Source organism: Phacochoerus africanus, chromosome 2, assembly GCF_016906955.1.
Source record: "Phacochoerus africanus isolate WHEZ1 chromosome 2, ROS_Pafr_v1, whole genome shotgun sequence".
NCBI classification, from domain to species: domain Eukaryota; kingdom Metazoa; phylum Chordata; class Mammalia; order Artiodactyla; family Suidae; genus Phacochoerus; species Phacochoerus africanus.
The window spans coordinates 275,407,081-275,434,845 of record NC_062545.1 but is presented as its reverse complement, the minus strand read 5'-3'; the positions used below and the strand labels follow the sequence as shown (position 1 = coordinate 275,434,845).

The window sequence follows — 27,765 nt, the reverse complement described above, 5'->3', positions numbered from 1 at the left end:
ACCTCTTATATTTGAAACCTTTAGGTTTGTGACAAAACACATCCACTTAGAAGATATCTGTGCTAGAGCTACGATGCTTGCTTGGGCAGGAGATAACCATAGCCAATGTAGGAATTTTTTTTTTTTTTTTTTTTTTTTAGGGTGAGAGTGTAGTTGGCCTTGCAGTCAATGCTCTTCTGTCACTTACCCGCATAGTCTGCGTGTGGGTGGCGTTGTTAGCTGGGTGTAGGAGTGGCCCGAGCCAGGGCACATGTGAACCAAACGTGGTTTAAATGTCACCGTACCTTTGAAATTTTCTTTTAGCGAGAGAAGCTCCCTTGCCTAGAGGTAACCACGGAGAACTGTGAGGGTCTCTTTGCATCTCTGGGAAGGGATGACAACCCGACAGCTGACTGTGATGACCTAACTACACGAGCAGGTGTCTCTTTTCTTCCCCCCGCCCCAGCCTGGTCCACCGGCAGCAGCTCTAAACTGCACCTTACACCCCGCCCTTCTCTCTCTCACCGCCAGCGTGAGTCAGGTCCAGGCCGCTCCCGTCTCACTCCTCCAGTCCTGCTGGCCTCTGACTGGTCTCCCTGGTTCCATCCTTAGGCCTACACACAGCAGTCATTTGACAGCATAAATAAGTTGTTTTGTCCCGAAGGATTACACCTTCCAGTGGCTTCCCATCTCTTCCAGGGCAAATTCTAAACGCCTCCCCCTGGTCTTCAGAGGCCTCCGTCATCTGGTCCCTGCTTGGTTCCTTGGCTTCAGCTCCGTCCACGTCCCCCTTGACCTCCCTGATGACCTCCTCCTCCCCTGGTCCCCCCTCTGGCTGTAGGCTTTTCCCGATTGCTGGAAATCTCCAGCCTTGTTCCCACCTGGAGCCTCAGCACTGCTCCCCCTGCCTGCTGTGCTCCCCATCCCCCGCCCCCCGATCTCCATGCAGCAGGTGGTTCTCCCCCCACCCCATTAAGGTTTCAGATATACGTAAAAGAAGAGAACAGCAGGATGAGCTCATGGGACAGTCCCCTAAATCCCAAATCACCAATGTTTGGCCATGCTTTCTCTATCCTTTTTCTTTTTTTGTTTTTGCTCTTTAAAAAAATTGTTGCTGCCGTCTGTATTGTTTAAAAGCAAACCTCTGACGTCGTGTCATTTTACGCCTGAACACCTGATTCTGCAGAATGAGGACAGCCACTTGATAATCGCAGCCTCCTGACCGCACGTCGCAGAATTAACGTAGCTCCGTCATGGCATGTCGCACGCAGCCTGTGTTCCCCTTTCTCCACTCCTCTTGGACATGCCCTTTGGCAGGTGGTTTGGTTTTTCGCAGCGTCCAGACACACTCCCCACACTCCGCGCGTGTCCCCTTTGCCTCCGTTTCTCCCACGGTGCTTTCTGTGATGTCTTGTGCTCTTTTAATTTGGTCTGATTGCTGAAGACTCGGGCTCACATTGTACTGAGTCTGTAAGTTCTCGTTGTGTATACTCTTATTGCCCGGCCATCTCGCTTGTGACCACTTCTCTTTCTGATCTGTGCTGTTTTTTCCAACCGTCAGTTGTTTCCTTCATTCCTTGCAGCTCAGTTCGCACTAACCGGTTATAGTTTTTATCTGCTTGTGGCCACTTTCTCTTGGTGTGGAGGATATTAGTCTTCAGGTTCACCTTCTGTTTTCTGTCGTGTTGAGAGGGACAGGGTCACATTTCTGTGGTGTCCCCGTGTGGGGCGGACACTTCCCTGTTCTGTGGAGGAAGTGTGGCACCCAGGTGGCCTCCCCATTTGGGCGCTGGTCTGCCTCTCAGAGCTCCATGCCACTCGGCCTTCTCGGGTGCTGGGTGCCCGGCTTCAGAGGTGTGTTTGCGGCTCTGCACCTGCCTGGACGGCCGTCCTCCTCCCTTCCTTCCAGGGCTTCCTGTCCTGCTGCCTGTGATTGCTGCTCGAAGCCCGCGCCCTCAGGAGGTGTGGAGTGTGTGCTGGGTGGCTCTGTGGCCTGGGCAGCACTGACTGCCCTCCCCGCCGAAGCCCTCGTGAGCCTCCCTGGGTATTTGCCATCTTCCCGCTCTCACCAAGACGCTGCCCTCAACTTGCCAGCTCTTGCAGGGCTCCTGCTCTGTTAAGGCCCCTCTTTTTGGAGGAGGTGTTTCCTGGTGGCGTGGGGGTTTCGTGGCTCTGGGGCCAGTCAGTCCCCGCCCCCAGCCTCACAGCTGCCGACCCCATATAGTCTTGCCCATCTCGATTCTGTGGGTCGTGGGCAGTTTTACATCTGCTGTGGTTAAAGACAGAATAGGGCTGGCGCCTAAGACAGTGTAAACTCCAGATTCACAAGTAGAATGTTTGCACTGGGAAGCCCTGGAATGTCGTGGGAAGCCTGATGGCCTTGGAGCCAGAAGCAAGGCCATGCCCTTGCCCCTCCCTGACCTTAGTCATGACCTGACCTTGGGCCTACAGGTTTCGTCCATCAGTAAGACAAGGGGGTGGGGTTCCTTTCCTCTCTGAGTCCTAGGATTCTCCTAAGCATCCTTGTCAGCTCGCTTAAGACCCAGAGCCGAAGAGTCCTGAGACACAAGTGCTCTCTGAGTTGGAGTCTCTGCTCTAAATGTCACCTGATAATGAAAGCAGAAGTGACACCTAAACAAAAAATGCCTTTCAGTTTAATTTTACAAGTGTCTCTTTGCAAGTAGCCGTTGAGTATTTTTTGTTGATTTGCAGCGGTGGTGTCCCGGGGACACATTTCAGAGAGAGTGCTTGGTGAAGTACGGTTCCAAAAATAGTACCACGCATTTCTGAAATTTTTGAATTAACGCCCACAAATTGGAACGGCTCGGGGTTTGTATCTTGAATAAGCTTAGGGCATGTTGTCTATTCAAGCAGAGACTCTTGCACGGCGGAGAGAACGACGCGAGCGAGGGTCCCGCTGCTGATAGAATGCTGCTGAGAGCTGTGCACGTGGAGCCCGGGCTCGGCAGCAGACCCTGTGCAAACACATGTTACACACTTTGTTACAAGCCACGCTCGGAGGAAAAGCTCGTGTTTCGTGTGTTTTAGATGAAGAAACTTAGAGGCGAGAAGGTGAAACAGTGCCCCACAGCTAGTGCGGGGGACGAAGGTCACGTTCTAGCAAGCCCTCGGACGCTGCTTAGCAGGTGCCGCCCTCTCTCGTCTCGGGACCCTGCGCTTCTTAAGCCATTTAACCCTTACAAGGGCCCGGTGAAGTTGGTGCTGTTATGTACCCTTTACACAGGAGGGCCCTGAGGCTCAGAGAGGTTAGGGGACTTGGCCAAGGTCACATAGTGTCAGAGCAAGGATTTGAACTTGGGCAGTTGGTGCAGAGTCCAGGTTCTTGCCTGCTGTGTTGAGCTGCCCCGCAGCAGTGTGGGCACTGACAGACCCCAAATCCTTGCTTCCAGCCATGCCATTAGAACTGACACTGGAAGAGCAAAAAGAAGCCTCAGCGATCGTAACAGTTGCTCTTCCTCACGTTGGGGACAACATCGAGTCTTTTGACCTAATTGCTTGTGACCGAAAATTCAGCAGAATAAAACTTCCTCTTGCCTGGTCCTTGAAATCTCGGGTTTGGGGACCGTTAGCGGGAGTGCCCTCTCAACCTCCGGTGTCAGAAGCTCGCTGCAAAGCGGACGCCCTCTCTGAGTGCCGTGGTTACCGAGAACCATCAGACCCCATATCTCTGATTCCCACCCGCGTCTTGCTGATGCCGGGTTCCTTTGCACTGGAGTGTTAACACGTGAAAGGTCTTAATTTAAGAGGAGAATTCCCAGAGTCCCCGCTGCAGCGCAGTGGAATTGGTGGTGTCTTGGGAGCGCTGGCACCCAGGTTCAATCCCCACCCTAGCACAGTGGGTTAAGGAACTGGCCTGTGACACCTGCGGCTCAGATCTGATCCCTGACCCAAGAATTCTGTATGCCGCAAGGCAGCCACAGTTTAAAATCAGTCAATACGAGAGAATTCCCAGTTTGGGGGGCAAGGGTGTGGTGAGATACAATTAGTGACATTTTGGAGTTCCCGTCATGGCTCAGTGGTAATGAAGTATCCATGAAGATGGGGGTTCAGTCCCGGGCCTCACTCAGTGGGTTAGGGATCTGGCATCACCTTGAGCTGTGGTGTGGGTCGCAGACATGGCTCAGATCCTGCAGGGCTGCGGCTGTGGCGTAGGCCGGTGGCTACAGCTCCAATGAGACCCCTAGCGTGGGACCTTCCATATGCTGCTGGTGCGGCCCTACAAAAAAAAACCAGAACATAAAATCAAATCAGTGACATTTTTATGAGAAGTTTGATAATATTTATTGACAAATGAGAATGGCCTAGACTTTGTCATTTAAATGGAATCCTTTTTGTTATTGGAGTTGTCTCTTAACCTTGGGTTTGTATTAAGAAAAAGTGAAGCCTGGTGATAATTTTGAACATGAGATAGCCCAAGATTTGGGTTGACACATAGACCCCAATGAGACAAAGCCAGGCTCTGTGTCATGCCAGACTCTGCTCCCAGGCTGCCAGTGAGTGAGCCAGCGTGCTGACCCAGGAACCGAGAATGACAGCAAAGGGCCCAGATCACCAGATCCAGCGTGACTGTCTCACCCCGTGGTTATTGAGCTGATTGCTTGGAAAGTCTTTAGTGGTTTTTCAACTGGAAAAGAACAAATTTGAAATAAATAAATTGATCTGTTAACCTGTTGGAGGAAGGTTCCCGCTGTGCTTGGTACCCCAGATCATTGCAGATCAGGTTGACTGAGCCCCTCTGTGATGGATTTTCAGGGTCATGTGTGACCGTAAAATGCCCATTAACCAGCTCACTTTGTTTAGGAGAGGCCGGCACTTAATGCCCCTGGCCACGTGCTGGAAGCACTTTGCACTATGGTCTGTTCCATCTGTGAAGTCATTGATCAGGTGAAAATGACCCGTTAGCAAGTAAGTGTTTCCTGGGCTGCAGGCTTGATGAATAATGTGTTCTTCAGTTACAAACAGCGCTTTAAGCAATTGTTTAAACCTAACCATTTGGGAATGGGGGAGAGCGCTTCATGAATAATTTATTTCCAAAAAAGAAAAGATTAAGGGATCTGAATTTTTCCCACCTCCCCAAACCTTTTTTACATTAAGTGAAAATACCTGTAAATGATACAGACCCAGATAAATAAAATTCATAATGCATGCCTGATATGTGTACGTTTATATACGTTCCCTTTAAAAAAGAACCCTTTGTTGAGAAAAGTACAATCATGTAAATACAGTGAGTTTAAAATAAGAACTGAGTGTGGAATTGCTGGAAGGGCTGCAGGATTTCAGAGCATGCATTAGCATAGAGCCATGGGAAAGCTTGAGATTCGGTTAAAGTGTCCTTGTGTCGAGAAGGACTCCATCAAAGCAGACCAGTTTGAGCCCTTGTGCGTAAACATCACGCTTCCCACTTTCTAAGAGAGACCACCACCTTCTCAGAACTGCGTACCCTTGGCTCAAGGTTTGACGAAGAGAGTCCGGGAGTTTGGGGTTTGGTACCAGCATCACCGTGCCAAAATCTGCCCCCTTCCTGCCCCCTTCTTCCTCTTATGTCACGAAAACAATTCTCGGGGTGTTTTGTGGGGCGGCCTGTCTGACCAGGGGCCAGAGTGATTGCCTCAGTGGGTGAAATGTTCATTGAGCATCTTGGTGTGGTGGGCTTAACAAAGGCACAGACAGCCTGGACGCAGGCCTCACAGCCCTCAGACCCCATGCCCCCCCACCCCCCACCCCCGGCAGCGTTTGTTTATTGAGTAGTGATTCGGTTTCAGGCGCTGTTCTCAGCCCTTAACCCCTTATTTATTTATGTATTTATTTAATTTATTGTCTTTATTTTATTGTCTTTTTAAAACAATTACGTTTATCGTTGTGCAACCAGTTTTTATCTTGAGTGGATTTTTTCCCCCTGTTTTTGGCTGTACCCGTGGCATACAGCCAAGGGATCAAGTCCGAGCCGCATCTGCGACCCCACCACTGCTGTGTGGTGGTGCTGGATCCTTAACCCACTGCTGGGGATCGAACGGGAAATGATCAGAAATGAGCCAGGTTTTTAACCTAGTTGTGCTACAGCGGGTGCCACTTAACGTCTAATTTAATGTCAACAACCTTCTGAGCTAGGTGCAGCCGTTACCTTCATTTTACAGTTGAGGAAACGGAGGCCTAGACTATTCACCTACTTGCCCAAGCTCCCCAGAGGCCATGATTTTACCGCCTGCGGCATCTCTGCTGCCGCCTCCTTCGCCCCACAGTCAGACCAGAGGGCCTTAAGCTGGGTGGGCCACCTGTCACCAGAACCATCTAAGGGCACACGCACTTAGCTGCTCTTCTGTTTCTGACCCCGTAACAAACTGGAACAGAGTCAGGAACCAAGAAGCCAGAGAGCCTCTCTGATGTCGCCATTGTCAGTTTCCCAGACTGTCACAGACCCTCGCACAAAGCCTGTTTTCTTTGGGTTGTCAGGGTAACGCATTGGGAAACATGCAGCACACATACGCACAACAGCCAGGAGCCAGCACTTCTATAACAGGAGAAGAAATGGGGGTGGGGGGCACCTCTAAATATAAGGCGCAAGGGCTTGCGCTGCTGCTCATAATGTTAATAAATTGTTTTCTTGTTAGGAATAAATATATCTTGTTTTAAAAAGAAAGTCATGGAGTTCTATTGTGGCTCAGCGATGAATGAACCCAACTGGTATCCGTGAGGACACAGGTTCGATCCCTGGCCTTGCTCAGTGGGTTAGGGATCTGGTGTTGCCGTGAGCTGTGGTGTAGGTCGCAGATGTGGCTCGGATTCCGTGTTGCTGTGGCTGTGGTGTAGGCTGGCAGCAGCATGTCCAGTTTGGCCCCTAGCCTGGGAACCTCCATATGCCGTGGGCGTGACCCTAAAAAGACAAAGTTCAAAAAAAAGGGGGGGGGAGTTATAAAAACGGATAAAATTAAGTTCAGGCATCCAAAGAGTTAGGCCTGAGGCATCTGAAACCTTTGCTAATGAGAAAGAGCACATTTTCCAGTGTTGGTGGAAAAACGAGGCCTTGCTCTAGGGCTGAGTCCTGCCTGCCCCTTACAGCTGGTGGTATTAGAAATACCTTTGCCATAATACAGGAATCTTGGTCTTTGCCGTCTTTTTCTGTTTGCTGCTTCTGGGGGCTCTAAAAAATGTCATGTTTAAGATGGCGGCCCTCCCATTTTTTTTTTTTTTTTTAGCCAGTCACACTTGAAAAATATCCCTTTAAATTATCTAAACTTAATTTCGGACCATTTTGTTTCAGAAATACTAACCCCAGGGGGTCTTTGTTCTCTACACTGAAACTTAATCTATTTGGAAAAATTCCATTTGCTCTCTGTAGAAATTGACTGGACATGGCTCCTGTGAATGATATGGTTGCTTTATCCCTGAACACTGAAAATGAGCTTTGAAAGAGTTGGGTCGGACCCAAACTCAGGGTGATGTATGGCCTGAAAATGGCTTTGTTGAATAGCATGCTTCAGTATTTTACTGGTCAGTGCAGCACGGGTTTTAGAAATATGTGTTCGGTTTTTTAAAGCTTTATTTTTAGGGTGGAAACTTTCTCACAAACCAAAATAGATGAATCCAGCGTGTTGGAATCGATGCTGAAACGCCGTCCACACCTGCACAATGAGCATCATTAGCCCGTTACTTGAAATCCGCATCACATGACACCTCCTTACTCTGCTCTGCATCCAGCTTTACCTCTTCCCTGAAGAGTGCTGACAGTCCTTTCAAAACGCTGTGTAACTGTATTCCAGAAGTTTTCAGAAAATGCTAGAGTAGCTATTCATTGAGCGTGGGGCAGTGCCCAGCCTGGCTTGAGTCGAGTGCATCCAGCCAGAGGTTAAACACAAACTCATCGCTTCTCCAGAGTCTGCGCTTGAAAATAGATGGAGACGATTCTCCAAACCACGTGGCATAGTTTCAAGTACATTTGAACTATGACCAGAATTTATGGTTGGGAGAATGAGAGTGGATAGAACACCGTAAAAACCGCAGTGGAAAAATACAGTGACCACTTTTTTGCATGTGACTCGGGCTCTTAACTCTGTCTTTCGGAAGAGTGAAGTGGTTCTAACGTTTGTGATTAGCCACACGTGAAAGGTCTGCGTTCTAGGGCCAGCTTTGCCCGCGACCAGCTAGAAGGCTTTCACCAAGCCAGCCAACCTCGGTGCCCCAGTCTCGCTTCCTTAGAGTACGGGACTTGGACTAGCCATCCTCTCCGGTGCATTCCAGCTCCAGAATTATATGATTCTTTAGGGGTTATTCGTTTGATTCTTGAGTCTCTCGGCCTTGGAATCTATTTCCAAATGTGCATTGCTTCACTCAGGTGCCTGCCTTCTCGTGGAGGAAAAAAGGTGCCAGAAGCGGCAGTCTACATGCTGTCACCTCTCAGAGAGTGCACAGAAGGCCTTTTGGCTTCGGAGTGTCCAGGTCCCTGTGGACGAGAATGGGCCATGCCAGCTTTAGTGTGAAGGCACGGCGGAAAGCAGAGTTGCCCTGGCTCGGGATCCCTCAGCTAGTTAATGAAGCAAAGTTCTGTCCTGAGGCCTGCTGCCTTCATTAGGTCCTGGAAAGCAGGGGCCAATGGCCAATCATTATTTACAGTGGAAATCTGAAATAAGTCCTATTGCCCAGCGCTGTCAGCAGGCCCTTTAGAACCTTCCTGAAAATGATGAAAAGTTTCTGAGTCATTCTAATCAGGCTTAAATCCTTCACATTGTTTAACAACAAATACTGTGCTGCAGTTTGGAGCTCAACAAAGAAAGCAGGCTTTGAATTAAGACTGAAAAATGTCAGCCTTGCAGGCAGGGGAGAAGTCCTCTTCTCTGGTTGCGGTGCGTGTCACCAGAGCCGCCTCCCGGACGGCCTGCCTGTCTTGCTCTGAAGTCAGTCGCCGTCGTGTTGATTTCTTGCCCCATGCAGCATATGCACCCGTTTCAACAGACACGTGATGGGTTTAAATGTCAAGAGTTTTGCCCACTAAACCCCGACTTACACCAGAGGGTAGAAGGTGCGGAAATGCAGGAGTTTCACCTTGTTCCCATCCTCCTGTAGATCAGAACAGGCCTCTCAGAGGGCACAGCTCTCCCTTCCTCCTGCACTGTGGCCAGAACGATGCCAGTCGTAGTTAGGCAGGTGTCAAGTTTAACCCTGAGCGCCTCTCCGGGCGGTCGTTTCCTCGCCTCTTATCCTGCGAGCTGTCCTTCCATTTAGAAAGTTTTGCTTAATATTTAACCTCAGTGTTCCCTGCTGGAACTCTCTCTTATTATTCTCATCGACCAGGAATAATTGATCTGTCTTCACGCAGCAGCTTCCATTTGCATGCTTCAGGAGTAACCGTGGCATCTCTGTTAGAGACAGACTCTCGCCCCTTCTTGTGAAGTCTTTGTGCACCGGGTTTCCGAGAGGGATTACTCGCCGTGTGCATCTCCTGAGCCTGCCCTCCGATTTCGCATCCCTTCATTGTTAGTCACGCTGGTACTGCACCTGTTTTTACCAAAACGGAATGATTACCTCTCCTTTTACACGCAATTCTCCAGATTAACACAATTCCAGGCGTTTGATTTGGACGCCGTTGTGTCGTTGACTAATTCGCTGGGTGATTCACTGCAGTTCTCCGTGTTGCAGCAGACAGCCGTGTGATCTGAGCAGGAGAAATGGGCGTTCCGTCCCTGGGAGCTGGATCCCCAGCTCTTGAACGGTCTGCTCCCCCCACTGATACTGTGTGTGTGTGTGTGAGTGTGTACGTGTACACACAACGCATGTGCACACCTGCGCACACCACCCGCTTCGAAGGTCAGAGCTGAGTTACAGCCCTCCTAGGCGAGGTGTATATGGTGATACTTGGAGCATTAAGTGGAGTGAGTGATAAAGCACAACTGAATCTGAGTTATGGCTGCATCTGTTCATTGGAGCAGAGCTTCTGTTTATAAGAGTGGGTGTCTGAAATTTAACAATTTAAGAACCTGGATGCTTCTATTCCTGGCTTCTATTCCTAAAGCCATTAGCATTTAAGTAAATATTTGTTTTTATCTATTTTGTTCTGAGAGCCTCAAATAAAAGACATAGTAGTTATGTGCCCTTTAATTACACAGCCCTCTGAATATCCTGCTCGGCCACGCTAGGGCCGCATACTAAGCCCCAGTAAGTACTCATTTGTGAACTCTGGTGGGTAGAGTCCTTCCTGTAAATTTCCTTGATTACGCAATGGCTGTTTCCTGGGATCTTGGTAAGACCTTCATCTTCAGTCCTAAGGGTTGGTTGCAGGAGTCCTTTCTGATTATAAGTTCCTTCGGACACTTCTAGTAGTGGGCTTGGCTCCACTAGACAATGACAAAGGCAATGTGTTTTATGCCAGGACTATACTTGGAATACATCTGCTGTGAAGATACTAATGAATTTTACTAAAGTACAATAGATTCCAGTTATTCACAAAGGTTAAGGAATAGGATGTTCTGATTGATTGAATTTTCTAGAATAATTACCATATATATGTACCATTTGAAGATGGATGGTCTTTAGAAACTGTATAATTGCTTCTTTGTGCATAGAGTAGCTCTTAGGAGGTGTATCCTGAATTGACTACAGCTCACAGGAACTTTCGAGATCATCTAGTGCAAAGAAGAGAACGCTGAAACCACAAGGGCCAGATGATTTGCCTGCTGCGGCCCTGTGAGCGAGTAGGAGAACCAGGACAAGTCCAGATTTTTCTACACCCAGTCCAGGGTTTTCTCACCTACACACACGGCCCTACACACTTTGGGTTAAGGTGAGGTGATGGAGGAAAAGGTGACAAAGGGGCCCAGTTACTAGGATTCAGGGGGAAAATTTAATACACTGATGTCATCACACGACCTCCCGTCACTCTCTGTGTATGTTCATCATGCTGGAAAAACGTGCTAAGTTCTTGTTTAGTCTTTAAAACCACCTGACGGAAGATGCTGCTGTTCTCCTCGTTTCGGGATGATGGTCGAAGCGCAGTACTTTGCCTCGGTCGAGCTGGGACTTGAATCCCTCCTGTGGGACTTGGGAATCCTATGATCTGAACCAAGTACTGCTTTCCTGATACGTGTATTGTTCCCTTTCAGTAGGAAAGGAAAGTGTTTCTATCCAGGAATTGTTTTGCGGGAACTCTCTGGCTTCAGCGGTGATGTACAGGTCTACACGTAGCCAGAACGGTTTCTATATTTAAATGCAGGCGAGACTCTAATAATCCAGATGGGCGAATAAAGAGGCCAAGAGGGCCTCACAGCATGAGGTTGTCCTGCTGAAATTCCACTGCTGTGGGCGTGTGTGGCCTGTAAACTCCCCTCAGACGGCCTGTCTACGCATTCCTGTCCATTTCCACCGACGTTAAGGACTGGTGCCAGGCCCCGATGCGACGAGAAGGCGGCAGGTGATGCTGAAACCCAGCTCTGTTCCTGAGCCTCGTAGGACCGTGTCTCCACACGCTGCTCCCGCCCTTCACCTGGCTTAGGGCCGCGGCGTCTCTCCTGGTCCTCCCAACACTTGCATGGATGCAGAGTGCAGAAAACCCAGTTCTCATCACCTAGAATCCAGAAGGGACCTCCCAAGACTTGTCCAAAACTACTTAATTTGATGCCCACCCCATTAACCTTTGAGAACAGTGCAGAGAATGCCACACATATTCTACACATCCGAAAAGCGTCAGCCTTCATGCAGTGTAATCTACGCAAAAGGCACCCTTTTTATGCTGAGTGATATTCCGTTTTCTGTATATACCACAACATAGGGTGATTTTTCAGTGAATACAACGTTGCCTTTCTAGAAGCCACTTGATCTCAATGTGTTATCTTTTTTTATGTATTGCTTATTCTGTTTGCTAGTATCTTGTTAAGGAATTCCATGTCTTTATGAGGAATCTAGTCTGTTGTTTTCTTATCTGCAATGCCGTTGTCTAGTTTCAGTATGAGGGTAATTCTGGCCCCATTAAATAAGCCGAGAATATTCCCTCTTCCTCTGTTTTCTGAACGTTTCCTTAAGATTGGTATTATTGCGTCTCTAAATTTTTGTTAGAATTAATCAAGAATCCATATGGGCCTGGAATTTTCTGTATGGGGAGGTTTTTGATAACAGATGTAATAAATTTTAAAAAGATATAGGGCAGTTTAGATTTTTATTTCTCTTATCATCTATAATTTATGTCTTTTAAAGCCTTCATTTCATCTAAGTTGTCAAGTTTATTTGCATAAAGTTGTTCATCATACTCTTTTTTAAAGATTTTTATTTTTTTATAGTTGATTTGCCATAATCTTTTATAATCCTTTTAATGTCTCTAGAATGAGTGATGTTTCCTCATTCATTCCTGATATTGGTAAATTGTGTCTTTTTCTTTGATCAGTCTAGCTAGCAATTTCTCAATTGTATTTATTTGTTTTCCAAATTATCTGCTCTTGATTTCAATGATTTTTCTCTTTTTAAAATCTGTTTTATTTTTCAATCATTTGCAAACATTTTTTTCCTTCCTTCTTACTTTTGATCTCATTTGCTTTTTTCTTTTTCTAACTTTTTAAAATGAAAGCTTAGATCTTTGATCTAAGTCGTTTTTCTTTTTTTTTTAAACTATGAATTTCCCTCCAGCTAAGGGATGTGGCTTAGCTGCATGCCACAAATTTCAATATATTTTTATTATCATTCAGTTCAAGATATCTTCTAATTTCCCTTGTGATTTCTTCTTTGTCTCATGAGTTATTCAGAAGTGTGTTGTTAAACTTCTAAATATATGGGGGATTTTCCTTATATATGTTTTTATTGATTTTTAACCCCAACTGTGGTCTGAGAACACCTTCTGCATAATTTTGAGACTTGTTTTAAGACCTAGTTTGTGGTCTGTCTTTACGAATGTTCTATTTGCACTTGAAAAGTATATGTATTCGAACTTCCCATCATGGCTCAGTGGAAACGAATCTGACTAGTATCCTTGAGGATGTGGGTTCAATCCTTGGCCTTGCTCAGTAGGTCAGGGATCTGGCATTGCTGTGAGCTGTGGTGTAGGTTGCAGAAATGCCTTGGATCCCACGTGGCTGTGGCATAGGCCGGAAGATGTAGCTGTGATTCGACCCCTAGCCTGGGAACTTCCAAATGCCACGAGTGTGGGCCTAAAAAAAAAAAAAAAAAAAAAAGGAAAGTGTGTGTATTCTACTGTTGTGGAATACACATACGTTGCTTGGGTCACTTCATTCGAGTACTGTTCAGATTGTCTGTCGTCTCACTGAGGTCTGTCTGCTTGTTCTCTTGAGTGCCGAGAGAGGCCTGTTGTTGACTGTTTTTAGGACCATTTCCCGGATGGAGTCATCCTTCCACGCTTTCTTAAACATATCACTCTTAGGACCTTCCTTGTTGAAAAGGATGGGCTTTGTTCCTCGGAAGGGTTCCCTTTTCCCTGGGCAGTGGCTGGTTTCCTTGGGATGGGGTGCCTTTGGGCAAGACCAAGTGGGCAGGGTGCCAGGGGGGTGAGCAGAGGGCTGATTGATTAACTTTATTTCTCCTCTGATGTGCAACGTAAAAGAGCTTGTGCCTGGACCTGAAAGCCTGCCACACGAGTTCTCAGCTGCGGGCAAGATGATAAATGTTGGCTCTGGTTTGGTGGAGGCCATCATGAACCTGTAGGGGGCGCCCTCGGAGAGTTTGTTCGGGCTGCCAGAAGCCTCATTTATCTGCCTCCGGGACAATCCTAGATTTGGCTCTGCCGGAAAAAAATGTGTTCTGGTACGACTTTTAAATACTTTGAGGGTGGCAAAAGGAATTTTGGAGCCAGTGCCCGAGTGAAAGCCATTTTATTTTCTGTTGAGGCGGCCCTCGTCCTGTGTCACACGGCAGATTCCCAGATGCCCCATCTAGTGTAGTCAGTTCCCAGGCTGATGGATCAGCCACAGCCCTGGCTGCACCGTATTGCTGACTAAACACCACCCCTCCTAGGACACTCATCCATATCTCCTCTTTTCAATAGCTCCAGATGCGTGTGTGAAGACTTTTTTTTTAAGGTCTAAAAGTGAAGATTCATTCAGAATGAAAAAAAAAAAAAGCACAAAGGCAAGCAAAACCTTTTTGAAGCAAAGGTGTTTAATTACCTACCTTACTTGAAGGGGGTTTCTAAACTCAGTTATAACCACCTGTAGGGTTTTTGCTGTAATCTTTGGTCAGCTGTGATATTATTTACATATTTTTCTTTAATCTCATTTTAAAAAATTAGCCTCATTCTAAGAAATAATGAAATCACAGGCTTTATTTGCTGATTACAGACTTGTCTATACACCTGTGTATTTAAGTGTGTTTTTTTCCACGTATCCCCTAACGCCACCTCACATACCGCTTTGTGAGTATGCCTGTCACACTTTGGAGATGGTTGGTCTCGGGCACATGTGAATTTGACCGTGACCCTAGAGGGGAAAGCAGACCAGCACTTGGCAGTGGTCTGAGAAGGAATGGTTGGTGCCTGCAGCATGGAGGTGCATGGTCCCTTTAAGGAGAAAGGGGCAGTAAGGGGGACGAGCAAAGACTGGATGGGGTCACAGCTTCTCAGGGAAGCAGATACTTCCATTAGGATCCCATTGTTCTATTTAAGAGCCATGAATTTCAAAACTAACCGTGTCCACATTTAAAGCACTCCAGGAAATATTTATTACATGAATGATACTGAACGAAGTAAGCAGAGTATATGTGAAGTTTTATTTCCTTCCCAATTTAGAGTAGTCTTATCACTGCTCTTCTCAATTCATTGAACTGTTTTTCAATTTGCTTTTTGGATTTCTTATTGTGGCAGGAGGGTCGCAGGGTTGATTGTCATGACTTATTTGAGAAGAGCCTTTTATTGTTCTGGGAGGAGATGCCAACAAAGGGATGATTTCCTTGTTGAGGAGACTTCGCTGAAGGGCTGTTTCCAGCACAGTAGGAATCCCCAGGGACTAGTGCGGAGTCAGGGCCGATTTCCGCCACCATCCAGTCCTCTGCCGTCCTTGCTTCTGCCAGACGGTGGGTTAACCACACCTTCCATCTCTACAGGGTTGGAGCCTTTGGTGTTTTGTCCTTATTGAGTTGTCACAGCCACCTTCCGTGACCCCAGACCTCATGCTTCTCCCCGCCTCTGGATCTCCAGCTAGTGCCTGTCATTGCGTGGAACCCAACTAACTGGAAGGCCGAGGGTCCAGAGGCTTGCGGTGGAACCTGTGTGTAAGCCAGCCTCCGGGCAGACAGGGCAGGGCGAGGGAGGGCAAAGGTGGAGGCGAGGGGCAGGGAAGGAGCCGGCATAGCCGTGTTCCAGAAGGCAGATCTCTTCACTCAGCCCTGGTTCAGGATCAGCAGCAGCCTTCCCTTGCGCCTGCCTGCCTTCACTCAGCAAGGATGGAAGGAGCTCGCCTCACTCAGCAGAGTGCGATAATGTGTCTAAGTAGCAGGAATCCTGAAAGAACATTCCCTGTCTTTCATGCTCGTTCTTCAAGCCCTTTTCCATCTACGATTGACTTACCGAGGGTTTGTATTCCTCTAGACTCAAGCCAAAGTTTCTGACCTCTTTCTGCAGAAAAAGGCAATAATTGTACACATAAAAGGAATAGCTAATGTTACCGATTGCTTGTTTTGTGCTAAGTACTTTAGATACTGCATTCTGTCATTTAATTCTCATAATGGCCATCCGGAAGAGACGGTGATTTTTATCGTCATTTGACAGATGAGGAAGCCGAAGCTTAGAGAGATTAAAGTAACTTGACTGAGATGAGGACAGAGTGAGAGCAAGAGCATCCCTGTCTGGGGGATCCCTGAGCCCCAGCCTCAGGCTCTGTGTGCCGCAGATACTCCCGGGCAGTCCACATGCACAGCCATTCATCAAGTAGCCACCGAGTGCCCGCTGTGTGCCCGACAGTGTGCTGGGGGCTGATGGCGTGGCCGGGAGGGGGGTGCTGGATAGACCTGGCACTTAGTCTAGTGTGTCACCCAGAGGACTTGAAGTGGGGATGCCATGAGTACTGGATACCTTGAGTGATGGCACTGGACCAGCCTTCACTGGGGCCGTGGAGATGCCCACTGGGGGTTGAGTTCCTTGGAGATCTCAAGGGGATTTGATTCCGAGCGAACGGTCGCGCAGGGAGCACTCAGGCCACGAGGGCAGCCCTGGGGTGGGACAGCCTCCTGAAGCCCCCGTCAAGAGGCCCTACCCAGGAATGTCAGGTTTTGTTTCAGCCACCCTCTACTGGCCGTCGTCATCTCGAGTCTGCTGTAGCCCAGCTGCTACCAGAAGGGGGGAGGGGAAGGGGTCCGGGTTAAGGTCTGGAAACCGTTGAATGTCATTTTCTGGCTTAGAATTCTGTACTTTTTGTAAAGGAGACAATTGTAAAACAAGGTTCTGTTTGCTCTGTATTCTTTCCTTAGCCTTGACCCAGGCTGCTTAAATCAGTCCAGTTCACTGAATGTTTAATGAGTGTGTATTATGTGCAGAATGGTTGTGGAGACTGGGCAAGGGTGGGCCTCAGCCTCTCAAGGGGTAATTGTCTGATGAGTGAGACTAAAACTTGGAATTACTCTCATACAAACATGTTTGTCCTTGAAGGGGTCAGGGGAGGTCTGTGGTTTTCTCAAGTCTGTTGACCATTTCTGGCTACTGCTGTGCATTTGCTTAATGCACTGTTCTGACCGGAACACGGTCTGCGTCTGTGATTATCAGCCTATTCTCTTGGGCACGTCTCTGTGTGAAATCTACCGTGTCTGTTCCCAGGACGTCATAGAGTTGAATGGGAGTGAAATCTTGTTCTGATCGTGGGCAGCAGTCCCTGGGTTACTGCAACAGGCTAGCAGACAGGTGCCAGATCTGAACAGGTCAGTCTGCACTTGGTGACTGGTCCTCGGCTGTCGTAGGGGCTGGGAAGGACAGCTGTGGGAAGGAGGGAAGGGCGCAGCTCTCAGCCAGCCCCCTGGCGGAAGGTCCAAGGGCCGGGGCTTCCGCGCGCGCGTGTGAACCGCTTGCTGGTTCATCACCGCCCATCTGCGCTCTACGGGCCATTTTGGCAGATCCAGCCGACACGGCTGATTTAATCACTGTTATTCATTGGTATTGCTGGAAAGCTCAGTAGGGATGTTTTCTGTTTGCTTGTTTGGGTTTTGTTTTGTTTTTTCCTTCTCTGTACCAGGAAGGAAGGGCTTGCAGAGGAGGTAGATGTGGAATTAAACTGTAACTCTGTCCCCAGTCCGATACATTGTTTAAACTTTTTAGGGAAAGCTGGGACCCACCAATATCTGAATATATTTTTAAAGCAAGAAAAAAGTTTAGAAAAACATCCACCTTTTAGTTGTTAATACAAATAAAAATAAAATAAAATGCAAAACAAGTCTTCACTTTTTTGCCCCTTCCTGTACCCAAACCAACTTTGTACTTTCATTTTTCTCCCAACAGGGGCGTGGAGGGAAACTTAACTTAATTGCCCTGTTTTTTTTTTTTTTTTCTGGATAATAAGCCTATGACCTTGAAGGAAAATGGCTTATACCCAAATGATGTATAAGCCCCCAAGGCAGAGACCACCTAAGCATCTTTGTGTCCTTGGGCCCAGTTAGGCGCTGGGTGGGTATTTTTTGAATGACTGGGAGGAGAGAGAATCATGCATTGATTCCATTTTGCCATTGTGCTACTAAAAAAACTTCTCAGTTGTCTCCTGAAGTCTGGGGGATGGCAAAAAGGCAGTCTGCTTTTTCCGTGGACTCCTCCCAGGCCTGTAGAAGCCCTGGGGTGTGCAGGAGCGCCCTGGAACGGGGACCAGAGACGTTGGTGTGGGCTCAGCGCAGCCCTCAGCGGTGTCGTTAGCTCGGGCAGGTCACTTAACCTCCTTTCACTCCTGTCGTGTGTAGGGAGCGGTGCACTTGCCTTCCGTATTTCCCAGCGCTGGTGAGAGACAGAATGAAGTCAAGAACGCAAAAGTGCTCTGAGAGCCGGAAAGTAAGGACTGCTTTCCTGCTCAGCCCGACTCTGCTCCAGCCTCAAGCACCGGCCGGGCCGTCCCTCCAGCCGTCCATGTCTCCCAGGGCCTCCTGCGGGCCACCGCCGCAGGCTTCTCCTGTCCCAGTGCTTAAGAGCACTCCCTGCGCGCAGCAGTTAATGGCTGAGACCCTCGGCGCTCAGTAGACACTCGTTAGTAGATACGATAGGGATAGTTTTCCAACCAAATTCTGTACCTCTCTAAATCATGCTAAATGGGGCGTACGAAGAAGTCTGTCCTTCTGACGCTTTGTGCCACGTGTTCTGCATCCCCAGGGCTTCCTGGGCTGCTTGACGCCCAGTAGAAGAAGGTTTGTTTCTATATTGCATCATGCGGTAAATCTTTGGGCATTCATGTCAACTCTTGGAACCGCGGCTGGCTTTTGTTTGCTCGCCCCGGTATTTCTCCTCCATTTGTTCAGGTAACACATTCACATGGTTCAAAGTTCATAAGCTACTCAGGGGAGAAGCAGGGGAAGCTCCTGTTGTGCTTTGACAGCCTGGCTAGAACCTTCCTAACCCGACGGCCACGTCTGCTTAGGTGTGGAGTCTCCATACGGAGATTTTGAAGTTCGAGTGTCTGTTCTTGAAAGAGAGTAGCTGCAGTCGGGAGCCTGCGGGGCGGGGCTGGCGGAGGCTCTGAGCTCCCCCCCCTCGGTCTGTGACCCGTCTGGTCTTGCTTTTGTTACGTTCGATGAGGGAACCCCCAGGCCTCGTGCACAGACGTGATGATACACATAGTGTACAAACCTGAGGAGTTTGACCGAGTGGAAGAAGTAAGCACATTCGACCTAGGTGTCCAGTCCTCTTTCTTCAGCATGTTGAGATTGATAGTTGGAGTTTCAGGCAGCTTCATGCTCCTGAAGTAACTAACCAGCCCCCTTCTGTTTTCACCCACTGACCAAGTCCTCTCGGCCCCGTCACCCTGGGCAGGTGTGGAGGAAAGTCTTAACTCACTTTCAGATGGTGCAAATTATTCCCCTTTTGTCATCTACTGGGTATTACCCTTTTCCCCAAAGGTGGTTTATTAGTATATGCATTCCTGACTTTCAGATTTTGTATGGGTGGAGAAAATGAACAGCATGTATCTTACACACTGTGTGGGGTAAATGCTATTTAAATCTGGTTTGAGCTGCTAAACATCTCACCAACACGGGATCACTGGCTGGAGTCCAGGTTTGTTGGTTTTTTTGTTTTTTTTTTTTTTTGTTTTTGAGGAGGGGTCAGACTTTAGAGAACTAAGCCATCTGTCCAGCAAGTTATTTTAAGACTTTAGTAACAAATACTTGGCAATAATGTGTGGGGGAGAGAATTAATGCTTGCAAAACCTATTATCTTTCGAAATGTCTTCCGCGTTCTGTTTTGTTATCATCTTGGTATTGTCATCCTGATTTGGTAGCACACGTCTTTGTACTAATGTTTTTGCAGAATTAATTAGTTCATTAAAACCAGCATTTGAAAACTGACATGTCAATAAAGCAGTGTACGTCTTCAGAAGGCTCTTGCTTCTAAGAGGCACTGAGCTGCTACTGAAACAGATGCAGGGATTTTGCAGCTGCATATTAAGCTGCAAGACTTTGAAGAATCGCTGCTGCCGTGTTTGAGGTTTGCTCTTTGGGGCTCTGCGGCTGCGTCGTTCGTGACTCTTGATGGCTAATGTAATGAACTCTTTAAGACCTCAATCTTCATCTGCATTGTACTTGCTTCCTAACTGCCTGACTGGGGTCTGCGTAGCTTACTTTCCATATCCTGTCTGCTCCTGGGGCAAATTATTTAAGGAGTATCTGGTGGGTACCAGGCACCAGGCCAGGTGCTGTGATTCAGCCTCGGAGAAGGCCGTCAAGCGAGCCCGTGGAGAGTCCTGCTGGGGAAGTCGGCATTAAACAAATAATCACTCAAAAAATTGCTTAATGACAACTGGGGCAGGAGACTCAGGGAGAATTGGAAGTGCTGTACGAGGGGGACGAGACGTGCTCCTGATGCGGCCCGAGGAGAGCGCCAGAGAGGCCTTCCCCCCAGAGGGGCCAGAGCTGGAACCTGGACGCCTGAAGTGAGAGCGGGGCTGACCTGGGTGTGGGCGGGGGGGCGTTGGGTGGAGAAATCAGAACAGGCATGGCGTTCAGGGTGGCACGAGCCTGCTCCGGGACCGGAAGGCAGAGGCCGGGCAAAGCCGGAACAGAGCAGCAGCTGGACCGCAGGCCATCTTGGCCCTCGTAGGACTTGAGTTTGAGTTCACCCGGGAGCTTGCCTTAAGCAGTGATGCAGAAAGCGGGGGGGTTCTTTTTTTTTTAGCACCGCACCCACAGCATATAGAATCCCCAGGCTAGGGGTCGAATCGGAGCTGCAGACACCGGCCTATACCACAGTCACAGCAGTGCGGGACCCGAGCCACGTCTTCAGCCTACACCACAGCTCACAGCAACGCTGATCCCTGACCCCCTGAGCAAGGCCATGGGTCAAACCCACATCCTCAATGGGTACTAGTCAGATTGATTTCCGCTGCACCACGTTGGGTACTCCAGGGAGCTCATTCTTTATAGAAGCAAGGAGCTTCCGTAAAGCACAGGTGATGTGGCTTTGGAGGTCAGGCAGGTTACTCTCTATCAGACGACCTCTGAGGTCACAAAAGTAGTTCCTCCACTTGGTTGGAAAGATGAACAGTGAGAGACAGTAGTTTAAAAATAAACGAGCGGGAGTTCCAGGTAGTTAAGGATCTGGCACTGTCAGTGCACTGCCTTGGGTCACTGCTATGGCCTGAGTTCACTTCTGGCCCAGTGTTTGTGCATGTTACGGGCACACCCCCCGCCACCAATAGAAATAAGATAAAAACGAACACACCGACGCTAACCTTGGGCTCCAGCGTGGACGCATGGCTTGAGGCTGATCAGAGCTGTAAGAGTCTGTGCACCCATGCTGCCACTGCAGCTGTCTTCACCTCTAGGCCACAGCATATTTATATTTCTAAAGTGAAAATACAGTTTGCCAATCAGAAAGGAACAAAGCAAACCGGATACCTCAATTCTAGAACAGCTCTAGAGCAGTTATTCTGAACGTGGGGTCCATGAATGGACTTCAGGGGGCCTATAAACTGCAAAAAAATTGTATGTGAAATATGGTGCAGACATGACATTCTGAAAGGGATCTGTGATCCAAGAACGATTTAAAACACTGATAAACTGGAAAACCCAATAGTCTTTTTTTAATATACATATATGTTTGCAGAAAGCTTGTAAGCTTCTGGGGAAATATTTACCTGTCATTTCACAAGGCCAAAGTGGGATAATTGGGTCAAGTCAGTGGTCGGTAGGTTGGAAGCAATCTGGTGATCCAGCAGGGCCTGGGTCTGCCTTGTGAGGTGTGTCCCAGGGGGTTTTATGCAGGCCACCTCTTAGAGATGCCGGAGGTCCCTTGACTGATGGGGACGTTGGGCAGAGGCCCTCCGAGATCCCAGTGTTCTTTCATTCTCCGATTAAGGGAGCAGGCCATGCCACTTGAAGAAAATCAGAAAGGGGGGTGTCTGTAGGGCCACAGAGATGACCATTAGGGATCTGAGGATGGCGTGATTGTTTCTGATGCAGTGGAGATGGTGGAACAGTTGAGGCTGAAGCTTGGGACTAAGGAAGCATTTGGTGGAGTCACTTGGGAAATTGGATCAGAAACCATTGGCGGGAGTTCCTGTGGTGGCTCAGCGGTAACAAACCTGACTAATATCCAGGACGCAGGTTCGATCCCTGGCCTCGTGCCGTGAGCTGTGGTGTAGGTCGTAGACTCACTCAGATCCCAAGTTGCTGTGGCGGCAGCTCCAATGAGGCCCCTACCTGGCCTGGGAACTTCCCATATGCCGTGGGTGCGACCCTAAAAAGCAAGCAAGCAAGAAAGAGGGAGAGCGCGCGAGGGAGGGAGGGGGAAAGAAACCACTGGAAGTCCGACGAGGGCGCAGAACAGGGAGATGAATTCTCTAATTGCTTGAAAGTTAATTTCCTACCTGAAAATATTGAAGCTCTGAATCACACCTTGATCTGAACCTGTGATTTCTAGGAGTTTGTGTTTCTAAAAGCCTGGTTCTTGGACCAGCCAGCCAGCTGATCGGCTGAGCAGAAGAACCAAGCAGTGAGCTCGGTTTTCGCAGGGCCTCTGTAATGTAAATAGGAACAGCAATCTTTCCAAGTTATTACCCTGTTAACAGGTTGACAGATATGTGCAAATGGTGACTCACTGCTCAATTTGGCACTAAATTAATGTCGCTCTGCACCGCGTCTGCTCAAGTGTAAACGAGTCGCCGCTGCTGTGTTAGTGCTTGTTTGCCTATATTCCAAAGGTAAAAATTAAAGTAATTTGATCCTGCCGCAGAACAGAGGGTGGCATATGGTGCAGGTGTGGGCGGGGAGCGCGCTGTTCCTACCTGTGCTGGCCCTGCGGCTCGGGTCGGAGCTCCGCGAGGCCCGCGCCCCCGCCCCCGGAGGTGCTGCCGGAGAGGAAACGGGGACCACCTCCCATGCCAGCCCCCACCCTTGGCAGAGAGAAAATGTCATCTTGTCTCCAGCTTTTCAATTTGCCATTCCAAGCTTTTCCTTATTTCTGTCAAGTCACGAATGGTGGATTTGCGTTGTGAAGGTTGGGTCTATTTGAAAATGAAATGTTTTGATTTTTTGCTTCTAGGATTTAGACATTGTTTTCCTCAGTGAAAGATGCGGCTGACTTTTTCTCTTTCTCTTTTTGGCAAATACATAATGTCACCTGTAAAAAGGAAATTTGCATCTCCTTTATGTTAGGCGTGGGAATGGAAACCAGTCTCCTTGAAATGCATTCTTGCTTAATAAAATCTTCGGATTGAGCTTGCCGAGCTTTATCTGAGATCACTGGTCAGGGACGGAACAAAAAGTACTGGCCCGGACCTCTCTCCTTTCCTATGGCCGCGTCAGATAGTTTTCCAAAGAGCTCTTTTTCTCCTTCCTTTGTAAGTAAAGAGCTCATGAGGGAATCCAGAAATGGCAAGAATGTTTGTTGTCTGCCCATTTGGAGCTCTAGCCCCTGCTTAAAGCAAAGTCAGGTAGTTGGCATGGAATCCTGGAAATCTACACACTGAACCTGGTTTGTGGAATCATTACCTAACCTACCCCTAACCTGCCCATTCCCCTAAATTCCTAGCCTACTAAAGAGACAGGTTTTCTAGAACACATCTTGAAACCTTAAGGTGAAAGGCACAGGGGAGAGCGAATTACAGTGTTACCTCTGTGCTGAAGTTCTGCCTGTTCATTTGCATTCTGCTGTCCGAGAGCCATGATGGCTATTGATTGAGCGTCAGTTCACAAGACACTGCCTGTCCCCCCCTCCCCAGTAGCACGTGCTTAGCAGTGACCTCCATCCTGCAGAGTCTGCAGTAACCGGGTTTAAACCACACACATAGAGTTACCATAGAAGTAGGTAAATACGGAAATGTTCCCAGCGACCTGGTGTAAACGTTTGACATGAAGGTGGCCACGTGTGTCCCACCATTTCATGGAACAGCAGGCAGCAATGAAAAATGAGTTCATTTCCTCCTTTCTTCCTCTTTTCAGCTCTTTTGTAGCATTTAAGGGTGGAGCCAAGGTTGCATGTCATGAAGCTGTAAATCTAGAAGGGACCGTGGGAGATGATGCATGATGTATTAGGCAGCCTGGTTCTTCACCATCAAGGAAAGATTGTTTTCTAAACCATTTTCAGAACCAACAGAACAGGGCCTTACCTTTACGAAGTACCTCTTGTTCTTTCTGAGCTCATGTGTGTTTTAATGCTGCATCCTCATCTTATGGTCCTTTCCAGAGACAGGAAGTAGCTTGATGGGACCGAGCCGATAAGAGCATCATTGCACACTCGGAGCCCGTCCTGGTCTCCCTGCAGCCCTCTCTCCTCTGGAGCCAGGAGCCTTCAGTGGGTCTTCCTGTCCTTCTGACCACTGGGCCTTCTAGAGCATTCCCCTTCCTTTCTCAACTCGAAGTTTAAAACTGCCTGTAACATTCTCTAAGCAAAACATTATAGGTCAATCAGCAAGACTGTGTTTTGACTTCCACGGCTCACCCGTTGAGGTTCACTATTTAGCAAACGGCGTTGTGTTGTCTGCTCTCTCTCCAGAGCCCCAGGTTCCAAACAGAAATCTTTTCATGTTGCGAGTGGAAAGCTAGTCTGCGTCCTCCCCCAAGAGAACGTAGCTCTTCTGTGTCCCTGATCTAATGGACCTGTAATGTAATTTGTCATATCCAACGGATATGAAATCCAATGTAGAATCCTTAACAGATAGTTTTGCATCCCAGCTATTGTATTATACATCCCCTTTGTGCCCGGGATTGCATGGTGAACACAAATGCTGCTGTGATTTTATTCTCAGAGGATCTGAGCCAGGCCCAGCTTTGTTGATGCTGCGGGTTGGTGTTTTCTCGTTGAGCTCCCACTGGGGTGGTGGGTGTGGGAGGGACTCAGCCTGATAAGAGGGCATTTTCGCAGAATATGCCCATGGTGCCCGCGATATACCAGTAAGACCATTTGTAATTTATGAGTCCTTAGTATGCACCATGCTAAGCACTTAAATTTCGGTTATCTCAGTGATTATTGCATCTTAAGAGACAGAGGATCTGTTTGGGCCAGAAGAACAGTGGATTGCCTTTCAAGAAAAAACTGGAACTAATAGATTGTCTGATATGTTTGACAGTAGTGAGAAAAGTTTTAGAATCAAGTAGAGGGTTTAAGGGGTAAAATTGTACTTAGTACACAGGAAACTCATCTGGTGAAAATCCAGCCAAAACAAAACACTGTGCAAGTAAATAAATGTATTCATGAGCCACTATATGGCTCCACTATTTAAAAACATATGCAGGAGTTCTCGTTGTGGCTCGGTGGTTAACAAATCCGACTAGGAACCATGACGTTGTGGGTTCGATCCCTGGCCTTGCTCAGTGGGTTAAGGATCCGGCGTTGCTGTGAGCTGTGGGGTAGGCCGGCGGCTGCAGCTCCAATTAAGCCCCTGGCCTGGGAACCTCTATATGCCGCAGGAGCGGCCCTAGAAAAGGCAAAAGGACAAAAAAGAAAAGAAAAGAAAAATATATGCAGAGATTTTAGAATGTAAACAACAAATACCAGTTTAAGTAAAAACTGTAATATAATTTGAATTAGTTAGAATCAAACCAGAAAACAGGAATAACACCAGGTATTTCAAACAGAAGGAATTTAATCTAGAGAATTGATCATTGGTTTTTTAAAATTTTATTGAAATGTAGTTGTTTTACAGTATTATGTTAATTTCTTCTGTACAACAGAGACTCAGTTATAAATATATATTCTTTCTGGAGTTCCCGTCGTGGTGCAGTGGTTAACGAATCCAACTAGGAACCGTGAGGTTGCGGGTTCGGTCCCTGCCCTTGCTCAGTGGGTTAAGGATCCAGCGTTGCCGTGAGCTGTGGTGTAGGTTGCAGACGCGGCTCGGATCCCGCGCTGCTGTGGCTCTGGCGCAGGCCGGTGGCTACAGCTCCGATTGGAGCCCTAGCCTGGGAACCTCCATAGGCCGCGGGAACGGCCCAAGAAATAGCAAAAAGACAAAAAAAAAAGTATATATATATATATATATATATATATATATATATACATGTGTGTGTGTGTGTGTGTGTGTGTATATTCTTTCTTCCATTCTTTTCTGTTATGGTTTATCACAGGATACCAAATATAGTTCCCTGTACTATATAATACGTAGTACAACTTTGCTGTTTATCCATCCTGTGTGTAAAAGTAGGCCTCTGCTAACCCCAAACTCTCAATCCTTCCCTCCCCCAGAGAACTGATTATTGAGGTAATTGAGATGAGAAGCCAAACAGGAAACAGTAAGGCAAGCTCAGGTGAACACAATAGGAAGCTGCTTCCATCCCTAGACCAGAGGGACAGAGAGCGGGGTCCCTTAACTGGAGCCCAGTGACCAGGAAGGTACCAGAGCTAAATTCTGATCTAAAGAAGATACGCACGAGGTCATACCTCAAAATGAAAACCCAGGAACTAGCGTTAGAAGCACACGTGGGAGTTCGCTGGTAGCCTAGCGGTAAAGGATCCAGCATGGTCACTGCTGTGGCTCGGGTTCGATCCCTGGCCTAGGAACTTCTGCCTGTCATAGGTACAGCCAAAATCACAGCAGCAGCAACAAACACATCATGTGGGAAGATGGAGGGGAAAACCATAAGAAATCACTAGCAACGGACGGTTCTGGAAGACTGAGGAGGAACTGGGGAGTCGTGTTTTTCCTCAGAAGCCTCATTTGCCCTCTCAGCAATGTGTTTCATTGATGAAAACCTAAATTGAAAAAAGAAGTCTTTAGTACAGGGTAGCTGTGTGTTTCTGTGACCAGGGCTGCGGCTCACACACGTGGTTCTTTTTCCCACACAGATATGTTGACGACGTGATCAGCCGCATTGACAGGATGTTTCCTGAAATGTCCATCCACTTATCCAGGCCCAATGGAACATCTGCCATGCTTCTGGTAAGTTCTCTCTGACCTATTTGTAGGGACGTGTCTAAGAAAATTGGCCTCCAGGTTAAATCTGTTTCTGGGTTGTCGGATCTCTAGGATGGAAATTGAATCCAGAGCGATAGCAAGTAGCATATTCTCTTCACTGGCCGTCTGTAAGTTACGAATTCTGCACACTGAACCCTTGCCTTTGAATGAGGTCACGGAGCCCACCTCTGAGGGACCCAGACAGGAAGCCCAGTGTGAGACCCTGTCACCTGCAAGTCAGTTCATGGTGTTTTAGTGAATCTGTTTATACCATCCCAGAGACCATAGGAATGCTCGGCTCTTGGTTCTGTTTCTTAAGCAGAAACAGCCCCTTAAATCAGAAACAGCTTTCGTGGAAGATGGTTTATAAAATCCATTCTGGGAGTTCCCGTTGTGGTGCAGTGGAAGTGAATCTGACTAGGAACCATGAGGTTGTGGGTTTGATCCCTGGCCTCACTCAATGGGTTAGGGATCTAGTGTTGCCATGAACTATGGTGTAGGTCACAGATGCGGCTCGGATCTGGCATTGCTGTGGTTGTGGTGTAGGCCAGCAGCTGTAGCTCCAATTTGACCCCAAGCCTGGGAACCTCCATCTGCTGTGGGTGCGGCCCTAAAAAAAAAAAAAAAATACATTCTCTTGGAAAAGGCATCTGGGACCTTGTTGTCACGGCTTCCCATTTTGCTGTTTCCGGTTTGGGTCTGCTCTGAGCAAGCTGGTCTCGTGACCTCGCCACTGATGTTTTTATTTGCATATCTGCATGAATTCACCAAAGACAGGTGTGTTGGGAGATACAGGGGAACAGAGATGCTGCGTTGGACGAGTGTTGGAAAGGCATAGAGACTTGGGTGGCGAGACGCCTTGCTCTATGTACTCATAAGCGCCTCGGAGCCCCTCCCCGAGCACAGTTTCTGAGGAGCCACCCCCTTGACGGGGGGGACACTTCCTCGGCTAAGTGATGTTCTGATGGTTCGGAAGGGGAAAGGTGGGGGATTGTTACGTGGGCGGTGTTCCCTGCGTGAGGAAAAGTCAGTGTCGGTCCCCTGGGTGATGAGCTACTTTTCCCCAACATTCTTTCGGTTCAAACATGCGGTGAATGAGATAACACAGTGTTCTTTTAATAGAAAAAGAAAACAATTTGTATCTGTCCACAAAACATGCCGTATTTTCTGCCCCAGTTAAACGTACAAATTGTGGGAAATTTTAAGATCCTCTACACCCAGCAGCTAAAACATAAATCCTGCTTTCAGAACACTTGACAGGGACCAAGGAGTTAAT

The 27,765-nt window shown here is 47.9% G+C and overlaps 1 protein-coding gene across 4 annotated transcripts in view; it reads left to right on the top strand.

Annotated features, from left to right (window-relative positions):
• Positions 1 to 27,765, top strand: part of MED27 (mediator complex subunit 27) — a 204,257-nt gene that overhangs the window by 105,249 nt on the left and 71,243 nt on the right. For all 4 annotated transcript variants that reach the window (XM_047768756.1, XM_047768759.1, XM_047768757.1 and 1 more), the window contains exon 4: positions 26,381 to 26,474. In XM_047768756.1, coding sequence (XP_047624712.1) covers positions 26,381 to 26,474 — 94 coding nt within the window. The remainder of the gene's footprint in view (positions 1 to 26,380; positions 26,475 to 27,765) is intronic.